This window comes from Sus scrofa, chromosome 15 (assembly GCF_000003025.6).
Source record: "Sus scrofa isolate TJ Tabasco breed Duroc chromosome 15, Sscrofa11.1, whole genome shotgun sequence".
Lineage (NCBI taxonomy): Eukaryota > Metazoa > Chordata > Mammalia > Artiodactyla > Suidae > Sus > Sus scrofa.
In genome coordinates, this window is record NC_010457.5 from 83,691,947 (window position 1) to 83,707,328 (window position 15,382).

The 15,382-nt window shown below is 37.7% G+C and overlaps 1 protein-coding gene across 2 annotated transcripts in view; it reads right to left on the reverse strand.

Moving 5' to 3' along the window:
• The window catches only part of PDE11A (phosphodiesterase 11A), a 418,185-nt gene that overhangs the window by 325,865 nt on the left and 76,938 nt on the right, over positions 1-15,382 (reverse strand). For both annotated transcript variants that reach the window (XM_021076417.1, XM_021076416.1), the window contains exon 2: positions 9,343-9,501. In XM_021076417.1, coding sequence (XP_020932076.1) covers positions 9,343-9,501 — 159 coding nt within the window. The remainder of the gene's footprint in view (positions 1-9,342; positions 9,502-15,382) is intronic.

Below are 15,382 nucleotides of genomic sequence, written 5' to 3' on the forward strand. Positions count from 1 at the left end.
AATTAGGGGCAGGGTGATCAGTTTTTATCGAGTGTTAACCTCTAAGCTGGGCCCTGGCAGGCTGACTTGCATTCTTACCCCAAGGTTAGACCACGCCTACGGGAAAGGCAGATATTAGAGTTAAAAGTAAACTAAAAAGAGAACTACAATTTGATTCAGCAATTCTACTCCTGGGCATCTATCCAGAGAAAACCAGGACTCAAAAAGACACATGTACTCCAATGTTCATTGCAACACTATTTGCAATAGCCAAGACATGGAAACAACCTAAATGTCCATCAACAGAGGAGTGGGTCAAGAAGATCTGGTAGATATATACAATGGAATATTACTCAGCCATTAAAAGGAACGAAATACTGGCATTTTGAGCAACATGGATGGACTTAGAAATTATCATGCTAAGTGAAGTCAGTCAGACAATGAGACACCAACATCAAATGCTATCACTGACATGTGGAATCTGAAAAAAAGAACAGAATGAACTTCTTTGCAGAAGTGTTACTGACTCACAGACTTTGAAAAACTTATGGTTTCCAAAGGAGACAGTTTTGGGGAGTTGGGGAATGCGCTGGGGGTGTGGAATGGAAATCCTATAAAATTGTATTGTGATGATCATTGTACAACTATAAATGTAATAAATTCATTGAGTACTTTAAAAAATTAAAATTAAAGTAAAAAAAAAAAAAAAGTCAGTGACAGGAGTTCCTGTCATGGCTCAGCGTTAACGAATCTGACTAGGAACCATGAGGTTGCAGGTTTGATCCCTGGACTTGCTCAGTGGGTTAAGGATCTGGCTTGCCGAGACTTGTGGTGTATTTCGCAGATACAGCTTGGATCTGGCATTGCTGTGGCTGTAGTGTAGGCTGGAAGCTACAGATCCGATTGGACCCCTAGCCTGGGAACCTCCATAGATCAAGGGTGAGGCCCTAAAAAGACAAAAAAAAAAAAAAAAGTTCAGTGACAATACTTCTCCAACAGAAAAAATTTCCTGAAGTTTAACCTGAGTTCTGACAGGTACTGTGTTGGTAATAGATTTCTTGTAAACCTTGCTTATTTTTGAAACTCTCAGTCAGCTCTGGTCCAGTGAAAACACAGAATATGAAATGGGTCTGAATCTCTTGCAGCTTTGAAGTGATTATGTGGGAACCTTGGCGATACCCACTGAAAGGCAAGCAATGCAGTGACTAGACAGTTTAAATGTAGATAAGCTATTGCAATTAATAAGTTATAATTTTTAAATTTTTCCAGGACTAGTATCTTATTAATTAAATATAACTAGAAATCATGAGCCATCTGCCAGGACTTTTAAAACCTTTTGCTAAATGCTGATTTTTTATTCTAATTTTATTGCAACAGTTTTGAAAATCCTAATTTAACTGGCATGGAGATGGGAAAGAAGGAAAAATGTGATGAGCACACAAAGGCCACTTCTTACAATTAGTTAACTCACTGCTTATTTAGCCCAAAAGACAATGAAATATTAATAGAAAACACATAAATCTGCCTTGCAGAATTATAATACCATTAGCCACACATTTAACAAGATTTTTTTTTAAATGACTATTTGAGGAGTTCCCCGGTGACTCAGTGGGTTAAAGATCTGGCACTGCTACAGCTCTGATTACAGCTGTGCCATGAGCTCAATCCTTGGCCCAGGAACTTTCACATGCTGCTGACACAGCCAAAAAAAAAAAAAAAATTTTTTTTTGAAAAGTATCTTCATACAGAAACTAACTTTTTGATGGAAGAAATCTGTCCATCTTTGCTTCCCTAAGTTGATTTTATCAAACTGACTAGTAACTTGGGTATTGGCTAGCATGGCAGAACTAGAGTTTATAAAGGCTTTCCAAAAAAAAAAAAAAATCAATCATATGCCAGTTCAATTCCATGCAAGTCATACAACTGTGAGCTTCAGTCAATCTGACATGAACTTTAATAGCTTTTGTACACTTAACATCTCCCTAGGATCCTAAACATTAGCTTTCACAAAATCAGGAACAGTTTTAAAATGTAAGCTCAGAAGCTTATGAAATACTCCCCTTATCTGGCAGTGAGTCTCAGACATGTTGCAAATAACAAAACTCCAGCTTCTGCAAGACTCATTAGCGTCATCCATGCTCCAGCCTCAACCCCAACTGGCAGGGCAGCATCACCCGTAACAAGTTCCTGGAAGGCAGCCAGTCCCATGGCAGCCAAACTCAGCTGGCTGCATCCCAGCTCTGCAGGGTGTCTGAACATGCTGGCATGAAGGAGAGCTGCTGGGTAGCTGAACACTCCAAATTATGAGCTGGAGAGAGGTGATCACAGGCTAAAGAAACCCTACAGAGATTAGCCAAAGAACTTCAAGCCACAAATGCTTACATGCTGGCTACTGGAAAGTAACTGCAATTGATGGTTTCTTCTTGCAGCAATGCAATGGAAATAGCTCCTTTGGAGCCCAGGTATAGACAAGCCAAGAAGGATAGATAAGACCCATGCTCATTTCCATATCCCAGGTTTCATCTGGTGTGCCCATACATCTTGATAGATCCCAAATGTTTGCTCTCATCCAGGTCTCATTATTTCACTCTGCAAAATAACACCTCCTTGTACTCACTCAGGAATAATGAAGCAATAAATTAATTGGATGCAAGGAAGCTAGTCATACCACCTAAATCCACTAGTTTGGATATATCACTGAAAAACAGGAACATTTGCTGGAAACCCATGAGGTAAATCAGGAAATTCTGATCATCTCTTCTGTGTGCTCTGCCCTTGTGTGCCTTTGCAACATGAATTACCAAACTAGTAATTTATCAGTATGTAATTTAAATTATTAATATGTACATATGGCAGACTATATTTCACACAAAACTCTAACCACTGCTGAAAAAAATTATTGCTAATTATGCAAGAACTTTAAAGAACATGATGATTTTAAAGTCATCAAAAGGGAAGTTTTTAGGCAGAGCCTGGATGATCATCTGTCAGGTAGATTCCTGCACTGGATGAGGACAGGTTTGGTGGGAAATGGACTTGATGACCTTTCTAGGAGCTGCCATAAACTATTACATGATACAGCACAGCCAATGAAACACAGGCATGCATGAAACACAATTATGATCCTATGCATAATTATGTGAGATATGCAAATAGCCCAGAAATGAATTACCACATTTGATCTTTAATTCATCTCAGGCAAATAATTTTCTGATTCTCATATTGCAAAGCATTTTGGAATTACACCAAACAAAACACAGATGATAGTCTCCAGAAGTTGACATTTTAAGATATCAGGACATACCAATCACGTTATGCTAAGTGTGCAATAAATTTATCACCATCCATATGAACGATGACATAGCAGTTATACGCATAAAGTAAAATAACAAATAGGGTTCCAATTATTTTCATTTGGGTTTGAAGTAGATGGTGAGATTTCATGAAGCTCATTTATTGATAATAAGTGCTACCCTAAGCACTTTACATCTCTTATGTATTTTACTCCTCACAACAACCCTAGGAGGTTCTGAGGTTAAGAGGGGTTAGGCAACTTGCTCAAGGTCACTCAGTTGATAAGTAGCAGGCAAAGACTTTGAACCTGCCTTGATGGGTCTTTGGTCTGGAACTCCTCACCTAACACTAAGCTCTGTGCTTCTATTTCCCTTCCCTGTTTCCTTATTTGTAGGCAACATTGAAACTTCTGTTGCTAGAGGTTATACTGGTGCATGTGGAAGGAGGTTCTCTGAAGACTGCCTGACAGACTAAGGAAAACTAATTTGAGTTTTTAAATGTAAATTGAACAAAGTTGGCAGGGCTTTGTGAAGAGAGGTATACACACACTGCTACCATTGCAAATGGGTTTGATAGTTCTGAAAACTATCTGATAACTTGGGATGAGAGATATAAAGTTTTTCCTGCCCTTTGACTTAGTAATATCAGTCTTTGGAATATACCCCAAGGAAATAACACAAAAGAAAATGGTCATTTGTTCAAGATGTTCATTCAAGGGCTATTTGTTAGTAAAAAACTGGAAACAACCCAAATATCCAGTAACAGGAAAATGACAAAGAAAGCTAGACTACAAAGAACAAAAAAAGAAGAAACTCTAATCCTTAAAAACGGCAAACGTAGACTACATTCACATGTGGGCACATATGTAAGAAATAACTTTAAAAAGCAGAATACAAATTAGTGAAAGCATCGTCTTGCACAGCCAAGTAAAACAGTGTGTGATTTATAAAGAAGTATATCCCTCATGAGTAGCATTGAGAACTATGTCTAGATACTCATGTTGCAACAGAACAAAGGGTGGGGGAAAAATGTATACATGTAAGGATAACTTGATCCCTTTGCTGTACAGTGGGAAAATAAAATAAAATAAATGGATGAAATATCTGAATACACATTTTTCCAAAAACATACAGATGGCCAAAAAGTACAGGAAAAGACGTTCAACATCATTAATCATCATGAAAGAAATATCAAAATCATAATGAGCTAATTATCACCTCCCACCTGTCACAGTGGATACTATAAAAAAAAGTCAAGAGATAACCAGTGCTGGTGAGGATACAGAGGAAAGGAAACCTTGTTGACTGTTGGTGTGAATATAAATTGGTGCAGCAATTACAGAAGAGAGTGTGGATATTCCTCAAAAATTTAAATACAGAACTACTACATGAACTAGATATTCCACTTTTGGATATATAACCAAAGGAAGCAAAACCATTATCTCAAAAGATAATGGTTTCCTTCCCTTCCTTGTTTATTGAAGCATTATTCACAATAGCCAGGATGTGGACACAATCTAAGTTGTCAGATGAATGAATGAAGAAAATATGGTGTATATGCAATGGAATATTATTCAACCACAAAAAGAAGGAAGTCCTTCCATTTGCCACAACATGGATAGCATTGAGGGCATCATGCTAAGTGAAATAAGTTAGAAAAAGAAAAATACTGTATAATCTCATTTATATGGAATCTAAATTTTAAAAAAAGCACTAAACTTTTAGAAATAGCAGATTGGTAGATGTCAGAGGCAGGTTTATGTATGTGTGTGGGGAATGGAACTGTGATAATTGGGTGAAGTTGGTCAAAAAAAGAGACCCAAACGGAAATGAAGTGATGAACTTCAGAGGCCTTTGACCAACAGCCACTGAGGAACCCAGGTCCCTAGTCCTGCAACCCTCAAGAACTGAAGGCTGCCAACAACCTTGGTGTGAGCTTGACTTTGGATCCTTTTCTAGACATGGACTTTAGCTAATACCTTCACTACAACTTTGTGTGAGATGAAAGCCAAGGACCCACTTAGCCTGGATGCTTAAAACACAGAAACTATGATAACAAATAAGTTGTTTTAAGCCATTAATCTCTGGTATGATTTTTTAAGCAACAACAGATATCTGTCATTTCTTTTACTTTTGGTTACTTCTCTAGAACTGATTTTTTATGAGTATGTAACAAATATTTTGAAGAAGTTTTATAAAAATTTAACAGAACCAAACCAATAGATTTGTAATAGTAAGACTTTTCCTTAAAACACAAAGGTATATAATTTGCAATGTTAAGAGCCCATGACCTGTCTAGATAGCAGTAGGCTTGGATAGGACTTTCAAAGTTTTCCAAGACACACATAGCAATGTTTGCTGAACTTACAAACACTGAGAGCTGAAACTCATTTTGATATAAAATAACCTCAGGAAGTTAATAAAAATATTGAGAAAAATGCTTAAAAAAAAAAAGAAGTATATCCCTCATGAAACTCCAACAGTGGAGCTGGCATATAGAGCATGCTTAATAAAAACTTATTGACTCTAATTATATGGAGGTAATTTTTTTTTTTTTTGGTCTTTTGTCTTTTTAGGGCCACACCTGCAGCATATGGAGGTTCCCAGGCTAGGGGTATAATCAGAGCTACAGCTGCCAGCCTACACCACAGCCACAGCAATGTGGGATCTGAGGCATGTCTGCGACCTACACCACAGCTCACGGCAATGCCGGATCCTTAACCCACTGAGCGAGGCCAGGGATCGAACCTGCAACCTCATGGTTCTCAGTCGGATTAGTTTCCACTGTGCCATCATGGGAACATATGAAGGTAATTTTTAAACGGAGACCTAACTGTATCTCATATGTATTAATGTGGCATCAGTAAAAGCTACTCTTTTATGAGGACTTACTACATGCTAGGTGCTCTTCCAAGTTCTTTCTCTGTATTTTTTTCATTTAATCCCCCTATAGGCCTAGGAAATAAGTATTAAAATATCTGTTCTAAGAGGAAGAAACTGGAGAGAGGCTAAGTAACTTGCCTAAGGTAACATAGGGCTTTGGCAGATAGGGAATTTCAATCCACGTACACTCACTATCTGGACCATATGAAGCCATTATGCCACAATATCCTCTCTAATTTGAAAAAAGTATCTGAATCTTATTCTTTCCTATTAATCATTGATAGATTTTATTTTCTATTTTTTCTTTCTTCACCACTCCTGTTTGGTTTACAATGTATAGACTTCTTGCAGGAAAGAACAATAACCTGATACAGAATTTGAAATAAAAATATAGTCCGTCCAGTGTCACCAGCATGAACATAATATATCTGCCCTATGTGGAAAGGTCTCTTCTAAGAAGTGAGACTAGAGTAGGATTTTTTTAGTCAGGCAAAGAAATTGCACAGCCTGGAAAAATAAAATGCTACTGTGGGCACATGGGATAACTGCAGAGGAGAAAAATATAACATTTGAGTGAGGAAATATTCAAATGAGGTTAAATCTAAGAAATAAATTGCCTACGGATAAGTGACAAGTATAAAAGAACATTTTAAAACTCTTTGGGAAAATAGTTTTTAAAAATGTTAAGGTTTGCATTTTTTTTATTACTCAATGAATTTATTACATTTATAGTTGTACAATGATCATCACAATCCAATTTCATAGGATTTCATAGAAAGCCTATAAGGTTTGCATTTGACTAGTTTCCTACATCTTGCAAAGGTTTTGTTTGTTTGTTTGTTTGTTTGGTCTCTTGAGGGCCACACCCACGGCATATGGAGGTTCCCAGGCTAGGAGTCAAATTGGAGCTGCAACTGCCAGCCTACACCACAGCCACAGCAACATTGGATCTGAGCCCCGTCTGTGACCTACACCACAGCTCAAAGCAATGCCAGATGCTTAACCCACTGAGCAAGGCCAGAGATGGAACCTGTGTCCTTGTGGACACTAGTCAGATTTGTTTCCCCTGAGCCATGATGGGAACATCTGCAAAGTATTTGTTAATGATGACCTTCTTTAATTCTCATGACATAGAATGGCAAATAGTCTAGGTGACCGATGAGGAGACTGAAAGTCAGAGTTTAAGTGGCTCACGCAGAGCAGAATGCCTGTCCTTAGGTGAGCGCAGTCCAAGCCCTCATTCTCAGGAGAGCTAAGCACTGGTGCTGTTCAAAGCAAGTACAAAAAACCCTGTGCGGACCTTCCCTTTAAATCATTCAGAGCTCATGAGGCACTAGATCATAAGTATAAATCCACTGAGAAAAGTCCAGAAAACAAATCTAACATAAATGGAATCAGAGATGAGAATTAAATATAAAATGGGATCCTCTTAAATGAAGGAAACAGAGGGAAAACAGGACTAATATCTGTGCATAAACTGGGAGATGTTGTGGGCATGTGGTTGTTATACTCAGAAGGACAAAACTCAAATCCTCCTATCTAAATCCTTACAAGAGGCACATTATTAAAGGACTGTCATCTTTGGTGCAAAATGCACAGAATAAAATTTTTGCTCTATCTGTACATCCCATGAAAACATTTGAACAGTGAATGAGGTAGACGACATTTATACATTCCTAAACAGTCTCACCTTCTCACCTAGCTTTATCTTAGGGAAGCCTATGCTTTCTTCAGAGGTCAGATCAAATGTCTTCTCTTCCAAGAAGCCTCTTCAGATTCTTCAAGTAAGATTAACCCTGACTTTCCTAGACACTCATAGTATGCCCTGGGACTTCTTATTGCTGATCTTGCCTTCTGCCTTGTGCAGCTCCTGCATGGTAGAACACATCTGGGATTTATCTTTGCTTCTTACAGTGCCCTGCACACATAGTTGTTTACTGAATTGGTAAGATCTTGCCTGAGGTCGTATCATGCTCTAAGGATTTACAAACGCTTTCCAAGATTTGGGCTATTCTAATTTGACTAAAGAAAGGACTCTTATCGCTTAAAAATCTTGTTTCCTTATAATCACATTTTATGTTGACCTTTTATACCAGAACATTTGCATTAATTTAATGCATTAGTAATCAGCACCAGCAAATAGCAACCTCTCAGCCAGAAGGTTAAATTATAAAGTGTTTTTTTAATCTAATCTAATTTTTAATTTAATATGACAGTCATCAAACTTAAATAAACTAACATGAGATTTGCTTTTACCACAAATTTTATGAATATTCCACCAGATTCTATTCAATATGAAGGTAAGAGATTCAAAATCAGGACTTGGTCTCTCTTTTAAAATGAGCTGGTGAATAAAATACTGGTGAGGGAACTCAAACTTTCAGACAAAAAATACATCATTTCTGCCGAGGTCAACCACTCTTCAGGGACAAAAATTAATGGTATTATCAATAATTAAATAACATTCATTTTATTGAGATTTTTATATAAGAACTGAAGAAAATGGGAGCTCCCGTCATGGCTCAGCGGAAATGAATCTGTCTAGCATTCATGAGGACGCAGGTTCCATCCCTGACCTAGCTCAGTGGGTTAAGCATCTGGCCTTACCATGAGCTGTGGTGTAGGTGGCAGACATGGCTCGGACCCCACGTTGCTGTAGCTATGGTGTAGGTAAGCGGCTATAGCTCCAATTCAACCCCTAGCCCGGGAATCTCTATATGCTGTGGGTGCAGCCCTAAACAAACAAACAAACAAACAAAAAACTGGAGGAAACAATTCTTCACAGTAGTTATGAAAACACAAGAGAAAGTTCTGAGCTTCTGAAACACAGTAATCTTCCTATCTCCTCAATCTTCCCTTGGGCCATGTGTGGTGGTGTTGTGATCCTCAATTAAAAAGCTTATTTATAAGGAAGATAAAGACTAGGGAATAATAAAAATGCTACTGGGGCTTGCAATGAAAAGTAAGCTAAGAAAAAGATGAAGTAATTATTTTCCCTTATACCACATTCTATGAAATACCAAAAAAAAAAATCCCTTTACATTTTGTGTGTAATATGAGAAAAAGCTCTTCGATCCATGAAAGGGCTAATCCAACAGCTATTCATATAATTCCTGTCCTTTTCAGGGAGAACAGCAATCAATGATCAAGTAGCAGAGTGTAAGTCACAAAAAGAATGAAATCTTACTTTTTCATCATCTTCAGTAAATGGAGCACCTTCAGGAATCTTATTGATTGCTTGGGCCACACCAATAATCTCACCATCACTGCTTCTGATAGGCATACACAGTAGTGATTTTGTCTTGTATCCAGTTAGCTTGTCGATTTCATCATTGAATCTTCGATCCTAAAAATAAGACAGAGAGGGCATTAACTGCATGTTCATTGCTGTCAGGGAGGACAGAGAAGTTTATTTCTGTGTATAATACTTCACCACTGGGAAATTTACCCCACGAATTTTTAACAACAATTACAGATTTGATTTCATGTTGAATTTACGAAAGGAACACAAATGAATATAAATCACCACCAGTTGTTAACCATGGTAAATGAACAATGAAACTTTAAACTCCACTACAACACCACATCAAAAACAGGGAAGAGGCAGATGTTATTAATAGAACTTCACGTTATGCTATTTATTAAAATATATTATTTCATATAGATAATTAGCTATGAAATATCATATCAGAAAAATTCATAATAAACATATGTTAAACACCATGAAAAATATGCAGCAAAGTACTATTGTTCAAAATTATCTTGTGAAAAAAATAGAATCTATGAGCCCATACTGACACTTTTTCAATACTCAAAAAAAAATTTTAAGTGTAGACATGGGGAGGAAGGAGGTAAAAGGCTTCTTTACAGAATGTCACTTTAAAAATGTAGAAGGAATGATAAAATTACATAATATCTATTTCACAACTGCCAATACCATAATAGATGCAATCAAGGATCATCAAGAGATGCCAATACCATTGAGTGAAAAATTTATTAAAAAGGATATTCCCTTAGTCCTAAAGTGTCGCCCAAGAGATTTCTCATTAAATTCAAAGAGAAGAGGTCTTCATCATGAAGAGAGCTGGTGGACACCAGATTAAACAAGTAATCAAACTTAGCATCACCATTAATGAGACAAAATAGCCCTTGATTCAACGCAATGAGGAGGACCCATCATCATCAAGAACATGGAATGTTCTTGTTCAACATCTGAATCTGATCATTCAGGAAAAGAAAATTAATTAAAATGCAGAGTATTTGTTGTTCTATAAGAAGCCTGACCTGAACTCTCCAAAAATGTTAACATCATCAGAGACAAAGTAAGTGAAAAATGAAAATAAAATAAAGCCACAGGCACCGTGCTGTTTTAAAGAAGACTTAGGAGACCTGAAATCTAAATGAAATGTGGGATCCTTCACTGGAAATTGTTATATAATTTTGGGGGAAGACCAAATTAGAGAAAGTTGAACATGGACTTTATGTTGGGTAGTATCACTGTATCCACATAACTTTCTTGGGTGTGATAGTGGTATTGTAATTATGTAGGAGAATATTATTTTTAGGATATACATGTTAGAGTATTAGAGGATGAAATACCTTCAACTTACTTTCAAATGGAAAGAAAGGAAGGAAGGAGGGAAGGGAGGGAAAGAGTGATAGTGAGGGCAGAGGAAAGAGAGAGAGAGAGAGAGAGACTGGCTCCTGGAAGTCTTAAAATGGTCCAAGGAAGAAGATAAACTGGATCCAGGCTCACTGCTTCAAGCCAGGGGCTGACATGAGGCTTCACTCAGTACTCTCAATATTTCCTTATTAAAAGAGGCTTAAAAAATAAAAACAAAGCACTGCTGTACACCACCGTCTAGAGCTATAAAGTGTCTCTGACTACAGGCCTAGGGAAGCTGGCTGCAAACAAGGTGATAGACCTGAGGCCAAATACCACTGACCCTCCACAAGCTCACTGATATCCCAGTATCACAAGGACAGGAGCTCTCCCTGTGGTAAGGCCTGATTCTGGCCTGGGACTTATGGAGGCCATTCTAAACCCTACGTTAGGGAGAGGAGAGTCCTAAAGAAGAGAGGGAAATCAAAACCCAAACAAAAACAAACCTCCTGCTCCAAATGAACCTACAAACCAAACTTTCAGGAAAACACTAATTTGTATTAATTTTTTTAAATTCACTGAGGAACCATTTTGTGTCAGGCCATGAGCTAGAAAATGTAACAGAAAATGTAAGACGCAATATCCCTGCCTTCATGGAACTGGCAATCCAGCAGGGGAGGCAGAAAACATGTAAATTTATAATCATATACTGTGGTAAGTGATATTGAAGAAAATACAAGGCATCATGAGACAGACAAAAGAAGGGACCTATTGTTAGGGGTAAGAAGGAAAGTGTCTCTAAAAACAGGACAAATAAGCTGTGACTTGAATCACGAGTAAGAAGTTGCCAAAGAATGGTGGGAAGAACTTTCCAGGAAGCTGGAACAGTATATGCAAAGGTCCTGAAGCAAGAAAGAGCTTGGCAAGTTCCCAAAACTCAAAGGTCAAAGGTGAGAGCACAGGAAGCCAAAGGCAAAATGGAAGAGGAAGGCAAGAGCCAGATGGTACCAAGTCTTATAGGACCAGAAAGAAGTTATTTTATTCTAAATGCAGTGGAAAATCACTGAAGATCTTGAAGCAGAAGGATGCTATGATTCATCACCCAGCACTTAGCATTCTCTGAAATCATCTTATTAGTTTATTTGCTCTCCCACCACTGGCATATAAGATCTAAGACAGCAAATCTTTTGTCTCTCATTTACTGCTTCACACTAGCATACAGGAGGTGCTCCACAACATTTTTCTTGAGTAATAGGGCTTTTTTTCAAAAGCCCTATTGCAATTATGCAAAATCTTAGAAAAGTTGAAAAGGCCCTCAGGCCCCACATTTCACTTCTTGGCATGTATTTGAGATACTTTTGCACATCTATAGAGGAAAGACACACAAATGTTTACAGCAATATAAATTATGAAAACAAAAAATTGAAAATCATTTGAACATTGGTCAATAAAAAACAATTTATGATCTCGTTTTGATAGCAAACTATACAAAAATTTAAATAAACTGAAGCTGCTTATATTAACATAAACCAATATCAAAAACATATTATGTGAAACAAGCTGCAATCTGATACCATCTATATAATACTGCCAATATTTCAAAACAATACTACATATTATGTATGCACTCATATATGTAGCAATAGCATAATGCATGCATGGGAAGAATAAACTTAAATTGCTTTAAGTGGTTACCTCCAGGGACGAGGAGAGGAAATGGCATCAAGGAGAAGGACAGGGAGGCTTCAACTCTAACAGAGTTTTCCTTTTTTAAAAAAAATGAAACTGTGAGGCAAATAGAGTACAATGTTAAGATTCTACAAACCTTGGTGGCCTATTCTTGCCTAAATGTTTGAAATTATAATAAAAGATTTAAAACTATTTTTTAAAAATTAGGAACTTTGTGGAAGATGATACAGGGCTGGAGTAGGAAAAACCAGCTAGGAAATTTCAGTGGTCCAGGTAAAGCGAGAAGACAGTCTGGGTTAAGAGAAAGGCAGTGGAGGTAAGGAGAAGTAGATGGAGGTGTTGAGTCTACAGTACTTCCTCATGAATCGGCTAGACACGGGGGACCAGAGAAAGAAGAATGAATCGCAATTTTAGTTTGAGAAACGATATAGCTGGAAGTGCCATTTACTGGAATGGGGAAGGTGGAGCTGAAGGTGAAAAGCTACATATAAATAAAGTCAAGAAGGTTGATAAGCCAGTTTATTAAGCAAAGTGAGGTGCATTCTCTGACCCAAATCAGTATTTCTCCACCCTGGCTGGATGTGAGAATTACCTGAGGTTTTCCAAAATACTGGTGCCTGGGCTCTACCTCATCCCAAATCAAGTCAATCAATATGAAGCACTGGTTTTTAATGGGTTTTAAATGCTCAAAGGTGATTCTCATATGAAAACAACTGTCCTAAATGATGAAAAGCTTAGTCATTAGTAAGGTCAATAAAATTCATTCATATAAAAAGTCTAAAAACAGAAGAAACAAGGAGAGTAGGGCACATTCTGAGAGTGGTTACATATCAGTGGTGTGAACCATATGAGTCTGGACTTGAAAATCCATGATGGAATAGGCAAGCCTTTCTGCTCATACCTTTGTGATGCAGAATCTGCATCTCTGGAGAAGGGCCTCATTCATCAAACTCCAACTATGAGTATTTAAAACTATGAAGACCATGGGGTATTCATTGCCAAAATACCCAAAGCCACACAAAAACAACAGACATAGGGATGCTTGTGCATGACCAGGGGGAACAGAAATGTATTAAACCCTCCTCGACATCTCTCCAACTTTCTACACTCATCTGATAAACTTGTAACTCGAGGAGAAAAGATAATTATGTTGATATATGTGGTGTTAATCTTCCAATTTAAAAGCTGGGAAGAACGATTTATTTCATTAAGTCTCAGTGGTTTTTTTAAAATAATGCATCATAAAACATGCTTTGTCCATGTCTTCATTATAATACTTACGGGATCATTCTCACAAATTAACTCAGAACTTGATATAATCCATCTAATGAGAGGTTAGAAGAGTTAATACAATTGCACACTTTCCTAATGTATATTAATCTCTAGATTAATTTTCCAATTTAAAAAAAGTGAAGAAAACTTAGCCCAAAGTTGAAAACTTAGCCCAAATTAACTGTAGGATATGAAGAAAACTAGGAAAAGAATTAGATAAAGGGATGTTAGAGAGAGAAGGAAAGTTTAAAAAATGGAAGACAGCAAAAAAAAAAACAGATTTTGTTAGCCAAGCAATGCCTGCAAGTGATTAGAGTAGTAAGGGAAACACAGGGCACTGTGGAACACACGGCCTGGCAAAGTGGGGTGGGGGTTGGGCACATCTTAGTCTGGGGTCAGGGAAAAAAATCTCTCAAGGAAAGTGGAACTTTTAAGCTGACAGCCAAAGGATCAGTGTCCCAGGGAGAGGGAATAGTGTCTAAAACCCAGAAACAAGAGAAAGCTGGTGAATTTGAAGAAATGAGAGAAGTTGAAGATGGCTCTTAAGGGAAAAGTCAGAGATGGAACAGGAAAGACCAGAGGGAGGCTGATGAAGGGGTGCACAGAGACCGGGTTTAAAATTGTAAATTTACCACAGAAGAAGCAGAGGTCACTAGAGACGTTTAAGAAGGTGGGTGGGAGTAACGTGAGTGATTCCTCATTTTAAGAAGAGTTACTATGGTTTACATGTAAAGAAGGAGCTGGAAGCTAGAGGTCCAGGTGGAGATGAACCATCTCTGGACTGGGATGAGAGTTAGTGCTGGTAGGAGTGATGGGAAAGGATTGGGCTGAAACATATTTAGGAGGTAGAATCAATAGCATTTGCTGATTAATTTGATGTGAGGTTCCTAATGCTAGAGAAGTGAAGAACAACTCCAAATAACTGGTGCAGGTACCTGGGTGAGCAGTGGATTCACTGAGTGAGGAACATGGGGAGGGGACAGTTTCTGAGAGGGGAATATGAGTTCCTTTATGGATATGTGGAGGTTTAGTTAACTACAGGCCATCTGCATGGTGTTATTAGCCTCAGAGTGGTTTGCGATATAGGTAGGTAGCTAGATGGATAGACAGACAGATAGTTTTAAATTAGGAAAGTGACGTGGAATGCAAAGAAGAGACTGTTTAGATAAGGATGAGGGACTCTACTCAGTAACTTTGCCTGAGTTCCTCAGGAGTCTGCCTCACTCACACAAAGCTTCACATGAGGCCAGGTAAGGAGGAAACAGAATCAATAAGAAGGTAGAAACATTGTGCCTATTTATTGCTGAAGATGGAAACTTGAATAGGAAACTAAAAAAAATGCCTCTAGGTCTATAATGAAATATCACATGGAGAATGGTGTCCAATTTTTATTCATCTCCCTTAGGACAAAAGAACAAGAAATGATCTACAACAGGAGAGATTTCTAATAAATTAAAGTAAGGGCTTCAGTAATAAGGTTGTTAAAATCTGGAATGAGTTTCTTATGATGGTGGTAGACTCTTCTTGCTTCGAGTATTTTTATGTCATAATATTTTCCCTATCACAGATATTTTAAGTATTGCTGTTCTTGAGAAGTACAGGGATATTCTTAGTGCCTTTTGTGCAGACTGATTATTTGCATGTGACACACAGCTATAATTCT